This window comes from Macaca fascicularis, chromosome 10 (genome assembly GCF_037993035.2).
Source record: "Macaca fascicularis isolate 582-1 chromosome 10, T2T-MFA8v1.1".
Taxonomy (NCBI): domain Eukaryota; kingdom Metazoa; phylum Chordata; class Mammalia; order Primates; family Cercopithecidae; genus Macaca; species Macaca fascicularis.
This window is the reverse complement of record NC_088384.1, coordinates 25,860,008-25,879,996: the sequence shown is the minus strand read 5'-3', so window position 1 is coordinate 25,879,996 and position 19,989 is coordinate 25,860,008. Positions and strand designations below refer to the sequence as shown.

At 47.9% G+C, this 19,989-nt stretch overlaps 1 protein-coding gene across 5 annotated transcripts in view; it reads left to right on the top strand.

Moving 5' to 3' along the window:
- The window catches only part of MYO18B (myosin XVIIIB), a 300,194-nt gene that overhangs the window by 85,245 nt on the left and 194,960 nt on the right, over positions 1 to 19,989 (top strand). For all 5 annotated transcript variants that reach the window (XM_065522341.1, XM_074004130.1, XM_065522339.1 and 2 more), the window contains 5 exons: positions 1,232 to 1,322; positions 3,588 to 3,780; positions 7,691 to 7,771; positions 10,364 to 10,511; positions 19,271 to 19,430. In XM_065522341.1, the coding sequence (XP_065378413.1) occupies positions 1,232 to 1,322; positions 3,588 to 3,780; positions 7,691 to 7,771; positions 10,364 to 10,511; positions 19,271 to 19,430 (673 nt within the window). The remainder of the gene's footprint in view (positions 1 to 1,231; positions 1,323 to 3,587; positions 3,781 to 7,690; positions 7,772 to 10,363; positions 10,512 to 19,270; positions 19,431 to 19,989) is intronic.

Genomic DNA, 19,989 nt, shown 5'->3' with positions numbered 1-19,989 from the left:
TCTCAGGCTGAGGTCTCAAGAGTAGATATTAAGCAGGCAGGGGACCTTCGGGCTTAGGAGAGAGGCTGGGAGGCTGCGGGTTGCCTAGCAACAGCCCAGGTTGGGGGTGGATTCCGAGGAGGGGTGGGAAATGCTTTCGGGACTGCAGTGGGCTGCCTGGAATGTACAAGCAGAATTACTCCTCCAGGCACTAGTGCGCACTGATTTGGAAACTGTGTTTTCAGTTTTTTAGACGGAACTAAAACTTAAGGGACATAATTTGTGATCTGACCCCCTACACTCCTCACTCTGCTTTGTTCAATGCACCCTAATCAAGGCTGGTGATTGTAATGGGATGCGTATACGTGCGTGCATGCGTGTGTGTGTGTGTTAGAGCAAAATCGAGTCCACAACTGTAATTATAGTTTTTGAGCTTTTATATTCCTCCTGACATTCTAGGTAGGCACTTTTCCAATCTCATTCAATATTCTTCATACCTGACTTTAAGCATTCCTTTGTATGGGCAGACTACAAATTACCTAACCCATTTTCTATTGTTGAGCACTCAAGTCATTTCAAAAAAGTGATTTTTGCCAATTTAATCAACAATTGGAAGAACCTATGTCCCCAGCAAGCTTTATTTCTCTGAATGTTTCATTAGAATAAAAGCCTAGGAGTGAAATGATTAGGTCCCAGTATACGAACATTTTATGACTTCTAATACAAAATAGCCAAATTTCTTTCCAGAAAAGGAATCATAAACACTTACTGAGTGTCTACTCTATGCCAGACACTGGCAATTTAAAGATCAATAAACCCAGGGACAGGGTCTATCTTCAGGGCACACCCAGCCTCATGAGGGAGACACAGGTTAATAAAATAACTATACTAGAAAGATTATGCTATGGGAAGTGCTATTAGAAGCAAGGTAGAGCTGGGGATTGGCCTAGTGGTGGTGGTGGTGGTAGTCAAGGAAGGCTTTCCTGAGGAGGTGACATTTGGGCTGAGCCCTGAGGGATGAGCAGGAGATCACTCTGGGGTGAAGGTAGGGCAGGCTACATAGGACCCTGTAGGCCCTGATAGGACAGTTAGACTTTGTCCTAAGAACCTGGGGAAATAATTTCAGCAGTGGAGGGATGTGGCAAGAAAAGAAGGATTTTCTAAGCTGAGTGGCCCCTGCTGCTCTGCAGTGATGTCCTTGGCCCCAGGCAAGATCCCTAACCGAGAATGCTGATTCTGTCCTCTTTCCCAGGGCTCAAGATGACAGGAGTGGAGTGTGTGGAGGGGATGGCCTCGGGCCTGTACCAGGAGCTCTTTGCGGCCGTGGTCTCACTCATCAACAGGTAACGGGGCCTTTTCCTAGGCACACAGTTGGCCTTTTGCACGTGCACAGATGAATTCACATACCGGGCAGTTGAGCAAAGTGGCAGTTTCTCAGCTGGCGAGAGGGTTTCTAAGGTGGACAGTGCTGGGTTTAATTTCCACCTTGGCCACCCACTGGCTGTGTGGTCAGTAAATCAGTTCACTTTTCTGATCTCCCTTTCCTCGTCTGTACAATAGCTCTCTCCCCAAGGACTGTTGTGAGGATTAAAAGAAATAATGAATTTAAATAACTCTTCCTGGCCAAACGTGGTGGCTCATGCCTGTAATCCCAGTACTTTGGGAGGCTGAAGTGGGAGGATCACCTGAGATCAGGAGTTCAAGACCAGCCTGGCACCATGGCGAAAACCTGTCTCTACTAAATATTACAAAAATTAGCTGGGCATGGTGGTGGGCGCCTGTAATCCCGGCTACTCAGGAGGCTGAGGCAGGGAGAATTGCTTGAACCTGGGAAACAGAGGTTTCAGTGAGCCGAGATCACGCCACCGCACTCCAGCCTAGGTGACAGAGCGAGACTCTGTCTCAAAACAAAACAAAACAAATTCTTGTAAAAATACCAACAATAAAAGCTAAGCACTTTTGAATGTCTACTGAGGGCCAGGGATTGTACTAATTGTTTAACCTGCTTTGCGTCACCGAGTACTCACATGGGCCCATTGTACAGAGGAGGAGACTAAAGCGTGAAGGGGAGAACCGACATGCAAACACAATGCCACATTCTCATCTCATACTTTCAGTTCCCCTGAATAGCCTAGCACATTGTTCTCATCCATTTATTTTTCAAAATTGTCTTGCTGGGGATGGGAGCAACATGGTAGAAATTTGGAGTGGGCCGGGGTGTGCCTCTGATGTGCCTCTGTGGGGCTGCAGGCCAGAGGAACCTCTGTTTTCTATCGTTATGCACAAGGCACTGAGCCCATGCTTGGAAACCCTTGAAGCCGTTTTTTCAGCAGAGCTAATCCAGAGCCTAGGCAAAGGCTTGCCTTCCTCCTCTGTGAAAGCAGAAAGCATAATTAGGCTTCTGAAATCCTGTTAAAGGGATGAGGCTGGCGCGTAGCAACAGAGCAGCCGGGTTTCTCCAAGTTGTCGTGGACACAGAATCAAGTCCCTCTGACGCTGCCGAAGTAATTACCATCTGAGCCCACAGACATATTATCTAGAAACCAAGGGGATCATGCGTGCTTAGAGAAGGGAGTACTGGGAGTGGGAAATGAACTGCTGGCGGAGGAAACTGCCTTCACCAGTGAAGGGCAGCTGCTTCGAGGTTTGGGTTCTCAGAGGCCACGTCTGTGAAATGCTGCACTGATGATCAAAGTACCTACTACAGCATTTATAAGCACCTAGTAGGTGTCTGTCTTGCCAAGAATTAACCGACTTCATCTTCATGCATGTCTATGTGGTGGCTGCTCTTATTATCCCCATATTATAGTTGGAAAACCTTGGCAAACAAGAGAAGAACCAAGGTTCAACTAAGGGCCCTGCAAAGCTCCTAGCTGATCATACTCATGGTGATGATAGCAGGTGGCATTTACTGAGCACTAACCACGTGGCAAACTTTGCTTTCACGGCCACGGAAGCTTATCACACCCAACCCTCACAACAGCCCTCTGAGCTAGTCACCATCATTAACTGAGATGGTGGCTGAGACGGTGGAGGCTCAGAGAGGTTGGGCAACTCTCCAGAGACGCACATCCTCTCTGTCACAGAGCAAGGATTGAAGCCCACATATGACTGGCTCTAAAGTCTCTTAAGTCCTGATTTTTGATGTGAATAATCCCTGCTCTGTCCACCCCTACAGATTCATCAGGAGAATACAAGGAGGTGATAGCTTGGAAGAATTTTGTAAACTGATGTATTAAATAAAATAATTTTTTGATTTTAATAGGCCTCTGAAGAAAGAAAAGGAGGTCCTAGGCTTCACATGGTAGCCAACTTGCTAGGTGACCTTAAGCTAGTCATTTTTTTTTTTTTTTTTTTACTTTGGGCCAGTGGGAGGCAGTTTAATTCCTTTAGTCCTTATAACTGTCCCTGGGATAAATCTACTCACCCCCATCCTCATTTAACAGTTGGGAAAACCCCTGCTCAGAGAGGTTAAGTAGCTTGCCTGAGGTCACACAGCCTGTAAGAGTTGAGCTTAGTTTTGAAACCAGTTCTGCTGGAGGCTTGGATGAATGTGCTCCTAGATTCCACGTCATCTCAGACATTCCACCTCCCTCTTCTCTGTCTAGATCCTTCTCCTCCCACCATCTCTCCATGGCCTCCATCATGGTGGTGGACTCTCCAGGCTTCCAGAACCCCCGGCACCAGGGCAAGGACCGGGCGGCCACCTTCGAGGAGCTGTGCCACAACTACGCCCATGAGCGCCTGCAGCTGCTGTTCTACCAGCGGACCTTTGTCTCCACGCTGCAGCGATACCGAGAGGTAGGCCTGGGCTGGAGCAGGGCCCTCACCAGAGCTCCATAGAGGGTGTGAGGTCAGATGTGAAGTGTGGGATTCCCATTCCCCAGTAGCCTGCAGCTTCACCCTGTTCGGTTCACCAGGGAACAAAGCCCTTTCCCCAGGCCTGGCTCCCCAGAACTCTGCTGCTCCCTCCACAGTCCAGCCTCCCCCCGCCACCTTCTGAACCCTGCAGCCCAGAAGCATCAAGGAACTTGGACTTCCCCAGGCCTTGCTTCCATGGCTGTCCTTTCTTTGGGATGACTGCTTCATCCTCTCCCACTTCACTTAAGCAAAACACTCCTGCAAGAGTCAGTCTACATCTGCCCGAGTGGGGAATGTCCTTCGAGTCCTGTGGGTGGGTGGAAGCAATGGGCTGCACACCCATCTGCAGCACAGCACGGTGATTCTCACAAAGTTGAAGGTGCATGCACCCCAAAACCCAGCAATTCCTCTTCTAGGAGGCACCTGAGAGAAACTCTGTGTGTGAACCAGGAAGCATGTACAGGCCTGATCCTGCCAGATCTTATTTTCTCATGAAAAAAGAAAAAAAAAAAAAGGTTAAGTTGAAATATAAGGCCAGGCACAGTGGCTCATGCCTGTAATCCTAGCACTGTGGGAGGCCGAGGTGGGCGGATCACCTGAGGTCAGGAGTTCAAGACCAGTGTGACCAACATGGCAAAACTCCATCTCTACTAAAAATACAAAAATTAGCCAGGCGCAGTGGCGCGGGCCTGTAATCCCAGCTACCCGAAAGGCTGAGGCAGGAGAATCACTTGAACCCGGGAGGCAGAGGTTGTGGTGAGCTGAGATTGTGCCGCTGCACTCCAGCCTGGGCGACAAAGAGAGACTGCATCTCGAAACAAACAAACAAAAAATTACAAAGAAAAGGGCATAAATCAGAAGCATATAGCTCAGTGAATTTACCCAAATGAACATACGTGTGTCTCTATCACCCACGTGAAAATGAGAGGATTTTCAGTTCCCTATATGACTCCCACCTTCTTCCCTGAAGGTGTGACCACTTTTATTGCAACAAGTGCTACTGGCAGAATATTAAAAATGGCCATATTGTTCATCAGTTCAATAATATAGAATAATAAGTATTGAAGTTACATTCTTTTCTTTAGTTGGTGATAAAAATAAAACACCAACATAAATGGATCTCAAACAGATGACGCTGATGAAACCTGAGGTCTGATCCCAACTCTGTCGCTTATTGGCTGTGTGGCCTTAGGAAAGGCACTTACCCTCTCTGACCCTCGATTTTTTTACGTGGAAAACAGAGATAATAATACTTTTGTATCAGTTACGATTTGCCATAATAATGCTACATAATAAACTACCCCCAAATGTAGTGTTTTAGAAAAAATCTTTGGTTGTTGCTCACAAGTGTCTGGATGGCCTGGACAGCTCTCTTGGTCCGGGATAGTTCTTGAGCTTGTGTTCAGATTCAGGTGTAGGTTGGGGTAGATGGCTCTGATGATCTTGGCGGGGCTCTCTCACGTGTGGGATCAGCTGGTCGTGAGCGGATCTAGGCAGGCCTTGTCTGGGGTAACCTTGTCCCTGCTCTACAAATGTCTTATCCTCCAGCAGGCTATCCTGGGCTGTCCTCATAGCGCTGGGCAGGGCTCCAGGAGAGCAAGCAGAAGTGGGCAGGGGACCTTAAGGCCTAGACCTGAGGCTTGCACAAAATCATTTCCACTGTGTTCAGTGAGTCACAACAGGTCTAAGGTTGAGCATGGATTCAAGGGGTAGGAAAACAGGCTCTACTTCTTGATGGAGGCACTGCAGTGTCACTGCAGAGAGTATGGATATAGAAAAGTGCAGAGAACTGTGGTTGTTTTATGGTCATTGTTACCATACTCCCCAAAGGGGCCGTTTTGAGCATTTAATGAACAAGAATAAAGAGTGTAACAGCTATTTTATTTTTCCCATAATATTTCACTTATTTCTGATTATCAAAGTAATACATTTTTAATTAAAACACTGGAAACTTCATATAAGTATGAAGAAACTAAAGATACAATCTCCTTTAGCCCTCCCATCCAGTGGCAACCACTGTTACCATTCTGGTTTTTTTTTTTTTGTTTGTTTGTTTGTTTGTTTGTTTTTACCATTTTCCCTTTATTATGTTGTCTGTGGATTTTGGATCTTCCCGTACACGTGAGTTTGTTGTCTGTCATTTTCCTCACAGTATTACATTGTTCACATCACCTCCCTTCACTTACAAATCTTAGTAAACCTGCTTGCAGTGGTTGCATCTGATTGTATTTCCTCTCCTATAGACATCAGGGTGGTTTCTAAGTTCAAGGCTTTGTAAACAATACTGTGATGAACATCTTTGTCCACAGCACTTCCCAGACATTTCTGGTGACTTTTTAAATTTTTTGTTTTTTAGATGGAGGTTCGCTCTTGTTGCCCAGGCTGGAGTGCAATGGAGCGATCTCGGCTCACTGCAACCTCTGCTTCCTGGGTTCAAGTGATTCTCTTGCCTCAGCCTCCCAAGTAGCTGGGATTACAGGCACCTGCCACCATGCCCGGCTAATTTTTGTATTTTTAGTAGAGACGGAGTTTCACCATGTTGGCCAGGCTGGTCTCGAATTCCTGACCTCAGGTGATCCACCTGCCTTGGCCTCCCAAAGTGCTTGGATTACAGGCGTGAGCCACCGCACCCGGCTTCTGGTGACCTTTTTGTGGCAACTATTATTCCTCATAGTTTACACTTGTTACTTCCAGCACCGAACACTCAGCCTCATTATGCTCTCAATAAATATTTTAAAAGTGTGGACTGAGTTACCAGTTTCTGATAAAGCTGTCAGCGTGATGGCTGACACCCTGTATGATGAGCAGAATGTCATTGGAGCATTGATTGACAATTTTTCTTCCCACACAAAGACTAAAAGGTGATGAATAAACAACCTCATTAACAACTGGGAAAATTAATTAAACAGACATTTCTCCAAAGATTTACACAAAAAGAAGCTCACCATCACAAATTGTAAGAGAAAGGCAAATCCAAACCACAATGAGACACCACCTCCCACACATTATAATGGCTACTAAAAAAAAAATCAGAAAATAACAAGTGTTGGGGTGATGTGGAGAAATTTCAACCCTTGTGCGGTATTGATAGCAATGTAAAATAGTGCCACTGCTGTGGAAAACAGAATGGTGGACCTCAAAACATAAAAAAAATAGAATTCCCACGTAATTCAGCAATTCCATGTCTGGGTATATACTCAGAAGAATTGAAATCAGGGACTCAAACGGGTATTTGTGCACCAAACTGCAACATTATTCACAATAGCCAAAAGGCAGAAGCAACCCACGTGTGGATTGCAATTGACAGGCAATGGACAAGCAAAATGAGATATGCACATCACGAGATACGCACTTACTAGGAAGTATTATTCAGCCTTCAAAAGGAAGGACATTCTGACAAAATGGCACAGGCTGGATGAACCCTGAGGACTTTATGCTAAGTTACGTAAGTCAGATACAAAAGGACAAATACTATATGATTTCACTTACATAAGCTACTTAGAAAAGTCAAGATCAGAGGCACAGAAAGCAGGATGCTAGGGGAGAAGGAAGCAGGGAGTTAAGTCTCCTGGGTACAGAGACTCCGTTTTGAAAGATGAAGAAAGTTCTGGAGATGGTTGCTGGTGATGGATGCATAACAACGTGAATGTATCTTATACCACTGAACTGTATACTTAAAATGACTAAAATGGTAAATTTTTTGCTATGTATCTTTTGCCAAAATTTTTAAAACCATTTTTTTAAAGGGCCAAGAGGTGATGGAAGTCTTCTCCGCTTTTTCCTTCAGAAGTTTTCTTCCCCCTTCAGCTCACTGAAAGCGCTAACTTTTAAATCCTGTGATTTTTTCCAGGAAGGTGTTCCTGTGCAGTTTGACCTCCCGGAGCCCTCCCCAGGGACCACTGTGGCTGCTGTGGATCACAATCCCTCTCAGGTAACACGGGGCCCAGCCAACCCAGGCTCTCAGATGCCGGCTGGCCATGTTGAAATGCTCGTGGATTTGAGTCTTCAGTCTACTAGTTGTCAATGCCGTCTGCACCTAGAGTCACCCCGGGATCACTGGAAATGTGGATGCCTGGGACCCACCCCCAGATTCTGTGTAAATTGGTCTGGGTTGTGGCCTGAACAATGGAAGTTTAAGCATCATCAGGTTGAGAACCGCTGCTCTCCTTTATGTCTGAGTCTATGTCTTAGACTAGCCCCATGCCTGGGAGGCTGAGGCCTGAGCCAAAGCGAGTTCAAGGCTCATGGCCAGGGGCCTCCAGCCACTCTGGCCTGCAAAGGTCAGATGTTTGAATGAAGGTGCTGTTCCCAGAAGAGACCGGGGACCTTGGGGGACTGGAGAACAGGGGACCATGTTGGGTGCAGGGCCCTGAACTCATTTAGGGGCAGACAGGTGTTAGTTTGAGGGAAGCGGAGTCTTTACCTCACTCTCTCCATCCCTAGAACTCACTTTGCTACCCCAGATCTGCACCTCTGCTCAACTCAGAACTGCCCGTGACAATTTCACTTGACTTTTTTGTCTTCCTCTTCACATTTTAGTACCAAAGTGCTTGGGCCATGGAACCTGCCATGCTTGGGTCCAATCTTGGTGACCTTGGGCGTGTTGCTTCACCTCTCTGAACCTCAGTTTCCTCATTTCCAGAATGGGGATGCTACTTTCTCTGGGTTGCTGTGAACATCAATGAGATATTGCACATAAGGCACCTGACATGATGCTTGGCACACAGGAGGTACCCTGCGGGTGGCATCTCTCCTGCCATCTGACACTGCAGGCTGCCGCTGTCCTTTTCTTCCTTCCTTGTCTCCTGCTGACCAGAGTTGGCTTGCAAACTTTCTCTTGGCACACAGTGGGCTGCACCCATCATTGCAAAGCCCTCTCCTGTGTAAGCCCGGCTGGCTGTTCTCGGCTCAGTGTGTTCTTCTGGTTGGCATCTGTCTGGTTCATTTCCTTCCACACTGTGCTTCCTCACCTGTGCCTCTCCTGGGAAAGGGTGAGCCTGAAGGGCTGATTTAGCAGTGTTGGCTGGGAAGGGCAGGGGGCAGGGTAGTCTCCAGGACCTGTGGCTGCAAACAGCTTCTTTCCTTCCTTCCTTCCTTCCTTCCTTCCTTCCTTCCTTCCTTCCTTCCTTCCTTCCTTCCTTCCTTACTTTCCTTACTTTCCTTACTTTCCTTCCTCCTTTCCTTTCCTTTCCTTCCTCCTTTCCTTTCCTTTCCTTTCCTTTCCTTTCCTTTCCTTTCCTTTCCTTTCCTTTCCTTTCCTTTCCTTTCCTTTCCTTTCCTTCTTTTCTTCCTTCCCTTCCCTTCCTTTCCCTTCCCCTCCCTTCCCCTCCTGTCCCCTCCCCTCCCCTTTTCTTTTCTTTCTTCTTTATTTTGAGACAGAGTCTCACTCTGTCACCCAGGCTGGAGTGCAGTGGCGTGATCTCGGCTCACTGCAACTTCTGCCTCCTGGATTCAAGCGATTCTCATGCCTCAACCTCCTGAGTGGCTGGGATTACAGGCATGCACCACCATGCCCAACCTTCACAGCTATTTTCTGAGGACCTTCTGAGCATGGGCTGGCTATCAGTTTCAGCCCCAGTGAAAAAGGCCAAGGTGAAGGATGCCTGGGATCCAGTTCCAGCTCTGCATCTTTGGCTCTCCATCCATGAGACCCTGGATGTGCCCCCTTCCCCTCTCCAGGCCTCTGAGGGGTGTGGATTCCTCAGTTAGGGTGACCAACTGTCCTGGTTTGCATAGGACTTTCCCAGCTTTAGTACTGAAAGTTTCATGTCCCGGGCACAGTAGGACAGTTGGTCACTGTGCATATTGCATTTCCTCTATAACCACTTGCTGGCCTTCTTTTGGTTGTGCCAACTCCTTGTGGGCCCTCAGAGAGGCCCTTTAAACTCCCCCGGCCTCTCTCAGTTTCCCATATGCACCATTACAGGGTTGACTAGATGGTCTCTGAAGCTTATGGCTAGATTTAAAATTCTACATCTGTGCTATTGAATCATGTTCACCTTCTCTGAAATGTTCTTTGAGTGCTTATTGTTTTTTTTTCCTCCCCAAGACTTTAGTTTAAAGAATACAAGGACTTTTTAGAGGAAACGATGCAGACAGAATTAATCCTTTCTCGTTTGATTGTGCACAAATAGACCAGCTACCTGTATGTATCTAGAAATGTGCAATGTCCAGAGGGTTCCCCTTGTTAAATCCTCACCACGGCCCTCCAAGGAAGGTATTTTCAGTCTTCATTACACAGGAGGAAACAAGGCTCAGAGAAGTGTAGTAAGTTGCCCAAGACCACACAGGAGGTGAGCACAGAGGCAGGATTTGGACAGTTTGCAAATGAGCAGTTGCTGTCGTTTTGTGGCTTCAACACTGAGAGTCTGGGGTGAATGGGAGCATGGTTTTGGGTAGGCACATTCTGAGTCCTGATGCTTGAGACTTGGATGCTCCCATTCCCCTTCGGTGGGAAGAGAAGCCCAAGACAGGCCTCTGATGGGGATCAGGGCCCTTCAATGAATCCTGGGTCTCCCACTAGGTCCGCTTACCAGCTGGAGGAGGTGCCCAGGATGCCAAAGGCCTTTTCTGGGTCTTGGATGAGGAAGTCCGTGTAGAGGGCTCCAGTGACAGTGTGGTGCTCGAGCGTCTGTGTGCTGCCTTCGAGAAGAAAGGAGCTGGGACTGAAGGTAAGGAAGCAACAAGCTGGGGAGGGGGCCTGAGTCCAGCCTGGGTGTTGGAATCTATCCTTCTCAGCTGCAGAAAAAGGCCTGAGAAGGCCTGCACAGAGGCTCCAACGTGCAGAGGTGAATGTGCATGAGCCTGTGTGTGCTTTCATTCATTCCAGTATTCAGCGAACACATTGGGCAGCCACTGTGTGCTGGGTACTGTTCCATGTGGTAGTTAACCAGCCTGGAGTGGGCCACGTCCTCATGGGGAAGGGACGAGCTCACAGCCAAGCACACGTGTGCACACTGAGCCTGCAACTGCAGTCTGATGGGGCGCATCAGGGTGCATCTCATTTTTCTGGTAGCCAGGGGGAGATGCGTGCAGATGAATCTAACAGAGAGCCAGGAACATGATGCAGGACAAGTTTGGAGATGGCTTCTGGGCTCAGACTGCAGAGACCCTTGCTGGCCATGCAAAGGTCTTAACCCTAGAGCGACGAGAAGCCATGAAGGATTCTAGGCAGTGGGAGGTGTGATGAGCTTCACATTCTGGAAAGTTCCCTGAGGCTGTAGTGTGAAGATATGGTAGGAAGGCAGGTGGCCAGGGTGAGAGAGGAGCTGGCTGTGGCCAGGGTGAGAGAGGAGCTGGCCTGCCCCAGGAGGTAGAAGCTTCCGGAGGCGTTTAGCAGGTAAAGTCCATAGCACTTGGTGGGAGTTGGATTGGTGGAAGGGGGAGCAAGAGGGGAGATGAAGACATGAAACCAGAACAAAGTGATCATGAGATTCGGTATCCATAGGCTCCAAGTTGAAGTCTAGTTATTTCTACTTTCCCCTGCATGATGTGGGGCAAACCTCTCGTAGTCTTAGTTGATATGTTTTTAAAATGGGGAAAGAAGTCACCCCTTACCCCTTTTTCTCTACCATTTCTGCTATGATGATTGGGTCATATTATGTGCGTGCAGAGCTTTGTCACCAGGGGCAAGGTGTTGCAGGTTTATTGATGAGAATGAGGATGCCGATGGTGACAGAGAACATGATTCCGGGGTTGGGGAGTGTTGCATTGCTCCACTCAGCTGCATCCTCAGCTTTATGGATATCTTCTGGTAGGATTCTGCCCCACACTTAGAGATACATATTATTATTCCCAAACTGAGTTCCAGAAACGCTTGTGCAAGGTCACCCAGAGGAGAAGGGTCAAAAGGCAGATTCAAAACATGGTTTGTCTGGATCTGAGACTCAGATCCCCACACCACTAGGCACTTAAGAAGGCAAAGGTACTGGCTGGGCGTGGTGGTTCACGCCTGTAATCACAGCACTTTGGGAGGCCGGGGCGGGTGGATCACTTGAGGTCAGGAGTTCCAGACCAGCTTGGCCAACATGGTGAAAACCTATCTCTACTAAAAATACAAAAAATTAGCTGGGTGTGATGGCGCACGCCTGTAGTCCCAGCTACTCGGGAGGCTGAGGCAGGAGAATCTCTTGAACCTGGGAGGTGGAGGTTGCAATGAGCCAAGATCACACCACGGCACTCCAGCCTGGAAAACAAGAGTGAAATTCCATCTGGAAAAAAAAAAAAAGAAGAAGGTAAATGTACTTAGTGATCTTATCAGTCCCAACCCTCTTTGAGGCCACGATGTGTGCTCTTCCTCACTCATTCCTTGGTCCATTCAGAAAATATGGATGGAGCACCTAATACGTGGCAGCCACTGTCCTAGCCCAGGAGATGCATCAGTGAAGAAAACACACATCTTCACCCACATGGCACTGCCCTTCCAGCAGAGAAGAGACAGTAAGGCGGGTGCGTCTGAAAGAAGAAGACTGAGGACTGTGGCTGTGGTTGAGGTCACTGAGAGAATGACGCTTGGCTGAGAAGATGTCCAAGGACTAGGTTCTGGGACATTCCTATGTCAAGGTGTCAGGGACAAGGTAAACAACCAGCGCAGGAGACCGAGGTGTGGTCAGGGAGGCAGGAGGGAAACCCAGGAGAATGTGACTCCCTGAAAGCCACAGGGGGAGGGAGGGATCGACCTTATCAAATGGGGCTGAAAGGTCAAATGAGGTGTGGGCTGAGGAATGACCATTGGATTTGGGCACGTTGAAGTCATTGGAGATGTAGACAGATGCATCTTGATGGAATGTTTCGGGTGATTGTCCAACTGGAACAGCTTATAAGAAATTGGTAGAAGAGTCACCATCCAGCGAGTGAGTGCCGCCAGAAGCTTCCGCCCTATGGTGACCAGCAGAGGCCTCTGTCTGAGACTTTCATGGTGGATTCCTGTGCCTACATCCGGACAGGATTGTCTAACCAGTGAAGCAGCAACAGCATCTGATGATGCCTGCAGCTCTCCCTGGAGCAAGCTCACAGTGCAAATCCCTCAATTATTCCCAGAGAGCTTGGCTCTGCCAGTGACTGGCACAGAGCTGACTTCTCTGCCCATCATGGAGGCACAGTGCCTGGTGTTCTGGGGGCCCATGAAAATGTGGTTTTAAATTGTTTTAAATTTTAAGGTCAGGGGTACATGTGCAGGATGTGGAGGTTTGTTATATAGGTAAATGTGTGCCATGGTGATTTACCGCACAGATTGTCCCATCACTCAGGTATTAAGCCCAGCATCCATTAGCTATTCTTCCTGATGCTCTCCCTCCTCACCCCACTGTGTGCCCAGCGTGTGCTGTTCTCTCCCAGAAAATGTTTTAATTTCTGGAACGAAAAAGAACTTTTAGGTCAAGTCAAGTGCAATTCTTTAATATATGCTTATATATTAAATTATATATATGCACATATATGTGTGTATATATGTGTAATTTATATGTATCTATAATGTGTGTATATAGACATATATATGTATACATATATACATATATACATATACATATATACACACATAGAGAGAGAGAGACGGAGTTTCACTCTAGTCACCCAGGCTGGAGTGTAGTGGCACGATCTCGGCTCACTGCAACCTCCGCCTCCTGGGTTCAAGCAATTCTCCTGCCTCAGCTTCCCGAGTAGCTGGGATTACAGGCACCTGCCACCACGCCTGGCTAATTTTTTGTATTTTTAGTAGAGACGGGGTGTCACCATGTTGACCAGGCTGGTCTGGAACTACTGACTTCAAGTGATCCACCCGCCTTGGCCTCCCAAAGTGCTGGGATTACACACACAGTCATGCACCGCCTAGCATGTTTCAGTCAACGGACTGTGTATACAAATGGTGATTCCATAGGATGATAATACCATATTTTTACTGCACCTTTTTTATGTTTAGATGTGTTTAGATACACAAGTCCTTACCATTGTGTTATGGTGGCTTACAGTATTCAGTGTGGTCACATGCTGTACAGGCTTGTAGTTAGGAGCCATGGGCTGTACATACAGCCTATGTGTGTGGTAGGCTGTACCATCTAGGTTGGTGTAAGCATACCCTATGGTGTTCCCACAAGGGCTGAATCACCTAATGATGCAGTTCTTGGAGTTCTCACTCCAAAGGCCAGGTGGACTCGTGGCCCTCCAGGCTGTCAAAGGGACCCCTGTCTCTAGGTATGATATGGGCTCAGGAGTGGAGATTTTGGGGAGGCAGGGAGGCATCTCCACCTCCCATTGCACAACCATATGTGTGTGTGTGTGTATGTGTGTGTATATGGGTATGCCTGTGTGTAAATATATGTGTTTGTGTGTGAACATGTGTGTATACATGTGTATATGTGTCTATATGTATATGTGTGTATTCGTGTGTGCCTGTGTGTGTGTGCATGTATGTCTAGTTTGTATATGTGAGGGTGTGTATGTAGTGCGTGTGCTTGTGTGTATATATGTGTGTGTATATATGTATGTGTGTATATATGTATGAGTGTATATGTGTGTATATGCTTGAGTGTGTTTGTATATATGTGTGCATGTGTGTATATTTATGTATGAGTGTGTTTGTATACATGTGTGTATGTGTGTATATATGTATGTGTGTATGTGTGTATGAGTGTGTATAAGTGTGTGCATGTGTGTATATGTGTGTATATATGTATGTTTGTATATATGTGTGTATGTGTGTATATGTGTGTATATATGTGTGTATGTGTGTATATGTTTGTATATATGTGAGTGTGTTTGTATACATGTGTGCATGTATATATGTGTGTACTTATGTATGAGTGTGTTTGTATATATGTGTGTATATGTGTGTATATATGTGTAAGTGTGTGTATGTGTGTATGTGTGTATATATGTGCATATATGTATAAGTGTGTTTGTATACATGCCTGTGCATGTGTGTATGTGTGTGTGTGTATATATATTTTCATGGAGGAAGGTGCCCAGGAAAGCAAAAGTGCCTAGGACCTAGGAAGTCGTGCCGTGGCCCTGGCTGTGCTCACCCTGCAGGGGTCCTGGCATTTACTTAATCCTGGCAATGATGGATTCCCCTCCATGCAGGCTGGGGTGTGAGATGCGTCTGCCCCTTTGCTAGCTGGGAAAGGAGAATGAATGAGTGGCAGAAACTGCTAGTTGTGGAGCCCTTGGTTGGAGCCAGGCCTGTGGGCTTCACTGCACCCCAGCTACAGGGAGGTGATTGAGTCCTTGCTGAGGTCCAGTGGCTTCCCAGGGCCCTGTAGGCGCCGAGCACAGGGCTAGCACTGAACCTGGGCAGCCTCACTCCAAAGGCCAGGTGGACTCGTGGCTCTCCAGGCTGTCAAAGGGACCCCAGTCTCTATGTATGATATGGGCTCAGGAGTGGAGATTTTGGGGAGGCAGGGAGGCATCTCACTCACATCTCAGAGTGAGATCCATCTCACTCACATCTCAGAGTGAGATCCATCTCACTCACCCAGCCAGGAGAAAGAGCTGGGGAAGCCCAGGCTTTGGGCCCCAGAGCCCTGAGGTGGCTCCTGCTCAGTGCTCAACTGCACCATTGGTGACTCCTGGAAAGTCTCCTCCCGGTTCTGTAGGACAGCAGTCCTGGTGAAACCCAGGGGCCTTGGTGAGGATGAAGGTGCTGCCTACACACAGCATTTCCGCCTCCCGCTCCTTCAGCTCTCTGCCCAGAGCTCCCCCTTTAGACGCCTTTCCTGCCCTGTCTGAAGCTGTCACCCTGGCAGCCTCACGACCCCATCACGATTCTGTTTCCTCCTTCAGGGCCCTTGCCAGGCTCTGTGAAGTTGTGGTTGTTTCTCTGCTTGCTTGCTTGTTGCCATTCTCCCTATGACCCTGCGCTCCCTGAGGGCAGTTGTTCCCGTTCACTGTCTCCCCAGGGCCCTGATCATAACAAGGCCGTATCTGCATGTTCCCCTCCCCTCTCCTGTTCCCATCACACAGCTCTCTTTGCCGCTCTTCAAACATACCATGCACATTCCCACCTCTGGGCGCTGGCGTCAGCAGCACCTTCTGCCTGGAGGGCCCTTCTGCCACATTCCAGCCCAGTGCTGCCCATGGCCTTTCCCTGACCTCCCTGTGGAAAGCAGTTACCCCTCCCTGCCTGTGATCCTGGCTCCCTCCCTGGTTTTTCTCTTCCCCGCTGCTTTGGTCACCGGGGCATGTCCCACACTTGCTCGTCAGTAATTTCCCCTTGGGGAAGGCCAGCTGCGTGGTGACAGGGGCGAGGCTGGTCACCTCTGCGGGGACGACAGCTGGCACAGCTGGCGGGATGAGGTGCACAGTGAATCCTTTTTACAAAACTGATGAATATGTGAAAACTCAGTGATCCAGAATCAATGAAATGTATTATCAAAGGGAATGTTTTCTGGATCCTGCCTTGTAGGCAAAAGAGATGGAAAGTAGGGTTGGAAGCAGAAGGCATAGGGCAGAGTGAGGCTGGAGTGGGCAGAAGGGGATGTGGTTGGATTTGGGGCCCCTCCCCTTTATCCATGAGGTCTGTCGTGTCAGTCGCAGACATCCCTAGGAGGATGCTATAAAGCCCTCAGTTCCCAAGGGAGAGACTCTGTCCTCATCCTTTGCCTTAAACCCCCTGATAAGACACATTAATTACGACATTTTGTTTCAAAAGAAAAAATAGTTCTCTTCCCCTATTGCTTTCTGGTTGGCTCTGAGTTAATGAGAACATTCGATCATCCAGAACACTTGGGGCATTCCGGCTGACCCAGGGCTCGCTGTTTATGACCTCTTTCCCTTACCTCAGGTACATTTGCTGAGTGTTCCCACAAAGGTCAGCAGGGATCAGCCCTCATGGAGCCCAGGCACAGTGGACAGTCAGGTGACAGGCCCTCATCAACCTCTGAGTGTGACCTGCAGAGGCTGAGGGAGCCCTGTCTAGGGGCCCCCTCAGCTTCAGGCTCCTGGGGGAGGTGACGAAGCCTGAAGTTGTGAGAAAGATATGCTGGATAAGGCTCCATCTTCCAGAAGTATCCATGGGGCTCCCGAAAGCCAAAGACTTCATGGGAAATGCTTTCATGGACAAAATTGTGGAATAAAAGTCAACTTCAGGATAGATGAGTGAATGAGGGGAACAAGCAGGCCTGGAACTTGGGTACTGTTTTCCAGGACATTGCCTGGGAAATGTGGCATCTCCATGTGCTGGACACCACCCTGGACAGAGGCAGGCTTTTGGACCAGCAGACCTGTGGCCTCATCCTGCTGTGCGCCATTAGCCAAACTGCCTCATGTCTCTGAACTTCGGTGTCATCTTCTAGAAACCAGCCCAGAGATGCTCACATCACCAACCAGAGTGAAATCACTCATGCTGGCATGTCCAGCAGAGAGTGCTAGGAGCCGGGGCTTAGCAAACATCAACATCCTTTCTTGTTTCTTCCCTGTCCCCTATTCGGTCATAATCCTCATTCAGAGCCCAGTCCTGTACTGGCTGCTGAGCCTAACAATGAGTCGACCAGTCCCTGCTCTGAGGTTGCTTCCAGTACAGTGGAAGGAGGCAGCCAGGTAAACAGATACCTGTGGCATTGCAAATGCAGCGTGGACGTTTGCGCCAAAGCCTGGTGTGTGCTTTGTCACCTTGCTCCCCGTGGGTGCTTTACTCTCCCACTGGAAGGGGACTTTCTTGAGGGCAGGGACTGCATGGCTCTGAAAGCCTCACAGGACACTCTTGAAACAGGGAAACTTCACTTCACTAGAAGGGTTCTGTGCTGGTAACTTCCATTATCCTGGACAAGGGCAATCTGGGAAGTGAGCACAGAGTACCTGTAAGCAACCACACAGGTGGCAGATACCACGCCCTTTACTCCTACACAGGCTCACGAAAGCTGCAGACTGCTTTTTTTTGCAGGGAGTTCCAAGAAATGCAGGTCCTTTGTTTCCTAGCTTACTGGAGTTTAGAGGCAGCAAATTAGGATTTGAGGGGAAGACTTAGGACCCTAGTGCATGCGAGTACGTTGGCAATAGCAGGATGGGAAAGCAAAGTAAGATCGTTCCGGATACATCCAAGAGTCATGATAATCTGACCACTCTTAATAGGAATCCACCTGGGGACCGGGTGCAGTAGCTTATGCTTGTAATCCCAGCATTGTGGGAGGCCGAGGCCGGCAGATCACTTGAGGTCAGGAGTTCGAGACCAGCCTGGCCAACATGGTGAAACCCCGTCTCTACTCAAAATACAAAATTAGCTGGGCATGTTGGTTCACACCTGTAATCCCAGCTACTCGGGAGGCTGTGGCAGAAGAATTGCTTGAACCTGGGAGGTGGAGGTTACAGTGAGCCGAGATCACTCCATTGCACTCCAGCCTGGGCGACAAGAGCGACACTCTGTCTCAAAAAAAAAAAAAAAAAAAAAAACAAACCCCAAAATCCATCTGCAGTCATTCAGTGTGGGGACAGCTATCCCAAACCTGTGATTGCAACCTGTGAGCATCACAATAGTTAGAGTGATATAATAAATGAACAGCAATCCCTTAATTAATTAATCCATGCATTCATTCTGCAAGCACTTCTGGACTCTCCCTGTGCCAAGCATGACGCTGGGCACTGAGGATGTGAATATAAAGCACACTTTGTGATTCAGAAACACCAGCAAAGGTTTAAGTGCAGTGAAGGGCAGTGACAACCGTTACAGCTGACTGAGTGACCATTATGTGCTGGACACTGTACTAAAATATTTTACATACATTATCTCCTTTAAGCCATAAGCCACTCTGGGAGGTATGCATTATTTAATCCACATTTTACAGTGGAGGAAACTGATGCTCACAGACTTACAGGGCTTGACACCCTTCACACAGTCATAAATGGTAAAGAACCTAGGATTTCTCTAGCCCCCAAGATCAGGCCCATTTGTTTCTCCCACCCTGTCTCTTGAAACCAATGTGCCCGTATCTCCCAAAAGTATTCCCTGTATTTATTTGGTTGATGGTATTCAAAATGATTTTACGTGGCATACAACTAAATATTTTAAAAATATTTCATCATAATTGCCATGCATGTCAGAAAACGAACATGTCTTGCACATCAAATCTGCAATATGATTCTTCTTTTAAAATGAATGTACTGTACTTGTGAAAATGTAAGTCGATTTAAAGAAAACATTAAGTAAATCACAGCCCAGGTGATAGGTGGTTATATATATAGAAAATCTCGAGGAGATTGAGTATGCAGATGATGTTTGGGAAAAACAGGTATCCTAGATTTAAGAAAGCAAGAAAGAATAAAATCCACTTTGGAAATAATGTCCACAAATTCACCACAGCAGGAGAAACGTGGGTGCCTTCAACCATGAGCTTTAGCTATCTGGGAACACATTAAGATGGATACTGTGTGTTTAGGGGATGCCAGCTGATTGCAATGTGTCCCCACCAGGTCCTAGCACTCATGCCACCATGTCTCTTTCCAGGGTCCTCTGCCCTGCGGACCTGTGAGCAGCCCCTCCAGTGTGAGATTTTCCACCAGCTGGGATGGGACCCTGTGCGGTACGACCTCACGGGCTGGCTCCACAGAGCCAAGCCCAACCTCTCAGCCCTGGATGCACCCCAGGTCCTGCAACAGTCAAAAAGGTGAGTTGGACCAGGGCTGGGGACGGGGATGGGGCATTGAAGGCACTGTGTTTTCCTTCCCACCTAAACTATGCAGCTACAACAACACAGTGTGGGAGGGCCAGCCCAGGAATCCCATCCCTCCATAATGGAACAAAGAACCATAACTTGAATTGGAGCAGTGCAATGTCTCCCTGGGGCCAGAGCGAATCCAGCCGAGGAGAAAAGCTGGCCTTCTGGGGAGGTGGAACAAAAGCTAAAAAGCCGTGACTTCTTATTTTGGCACTTTGCCTTTCATTAAGTATCTGAGAGATGATGTGACTGGAACAACTTTTATGGACATTCAAGAACTAGGGAGTCGTAAAACTGAAATGATACGTTTTGTAGCATTAAAAAAAGCTCACCATGTTCCCTGGCTGCTCAGCCCAGAGTGCTGGCATGAGGCTGGCAGCATTCTCTGCTTTTAGTTCAGAGGGTTATTGGAAAATGCTGTGTGTGTGTGTGGTATGTGTGTGTGCATGTGTGTGTACGTGTGTATGTTTGTGTGTGTGTGCACGCATGCTCCCAAGTTCAATGCTGG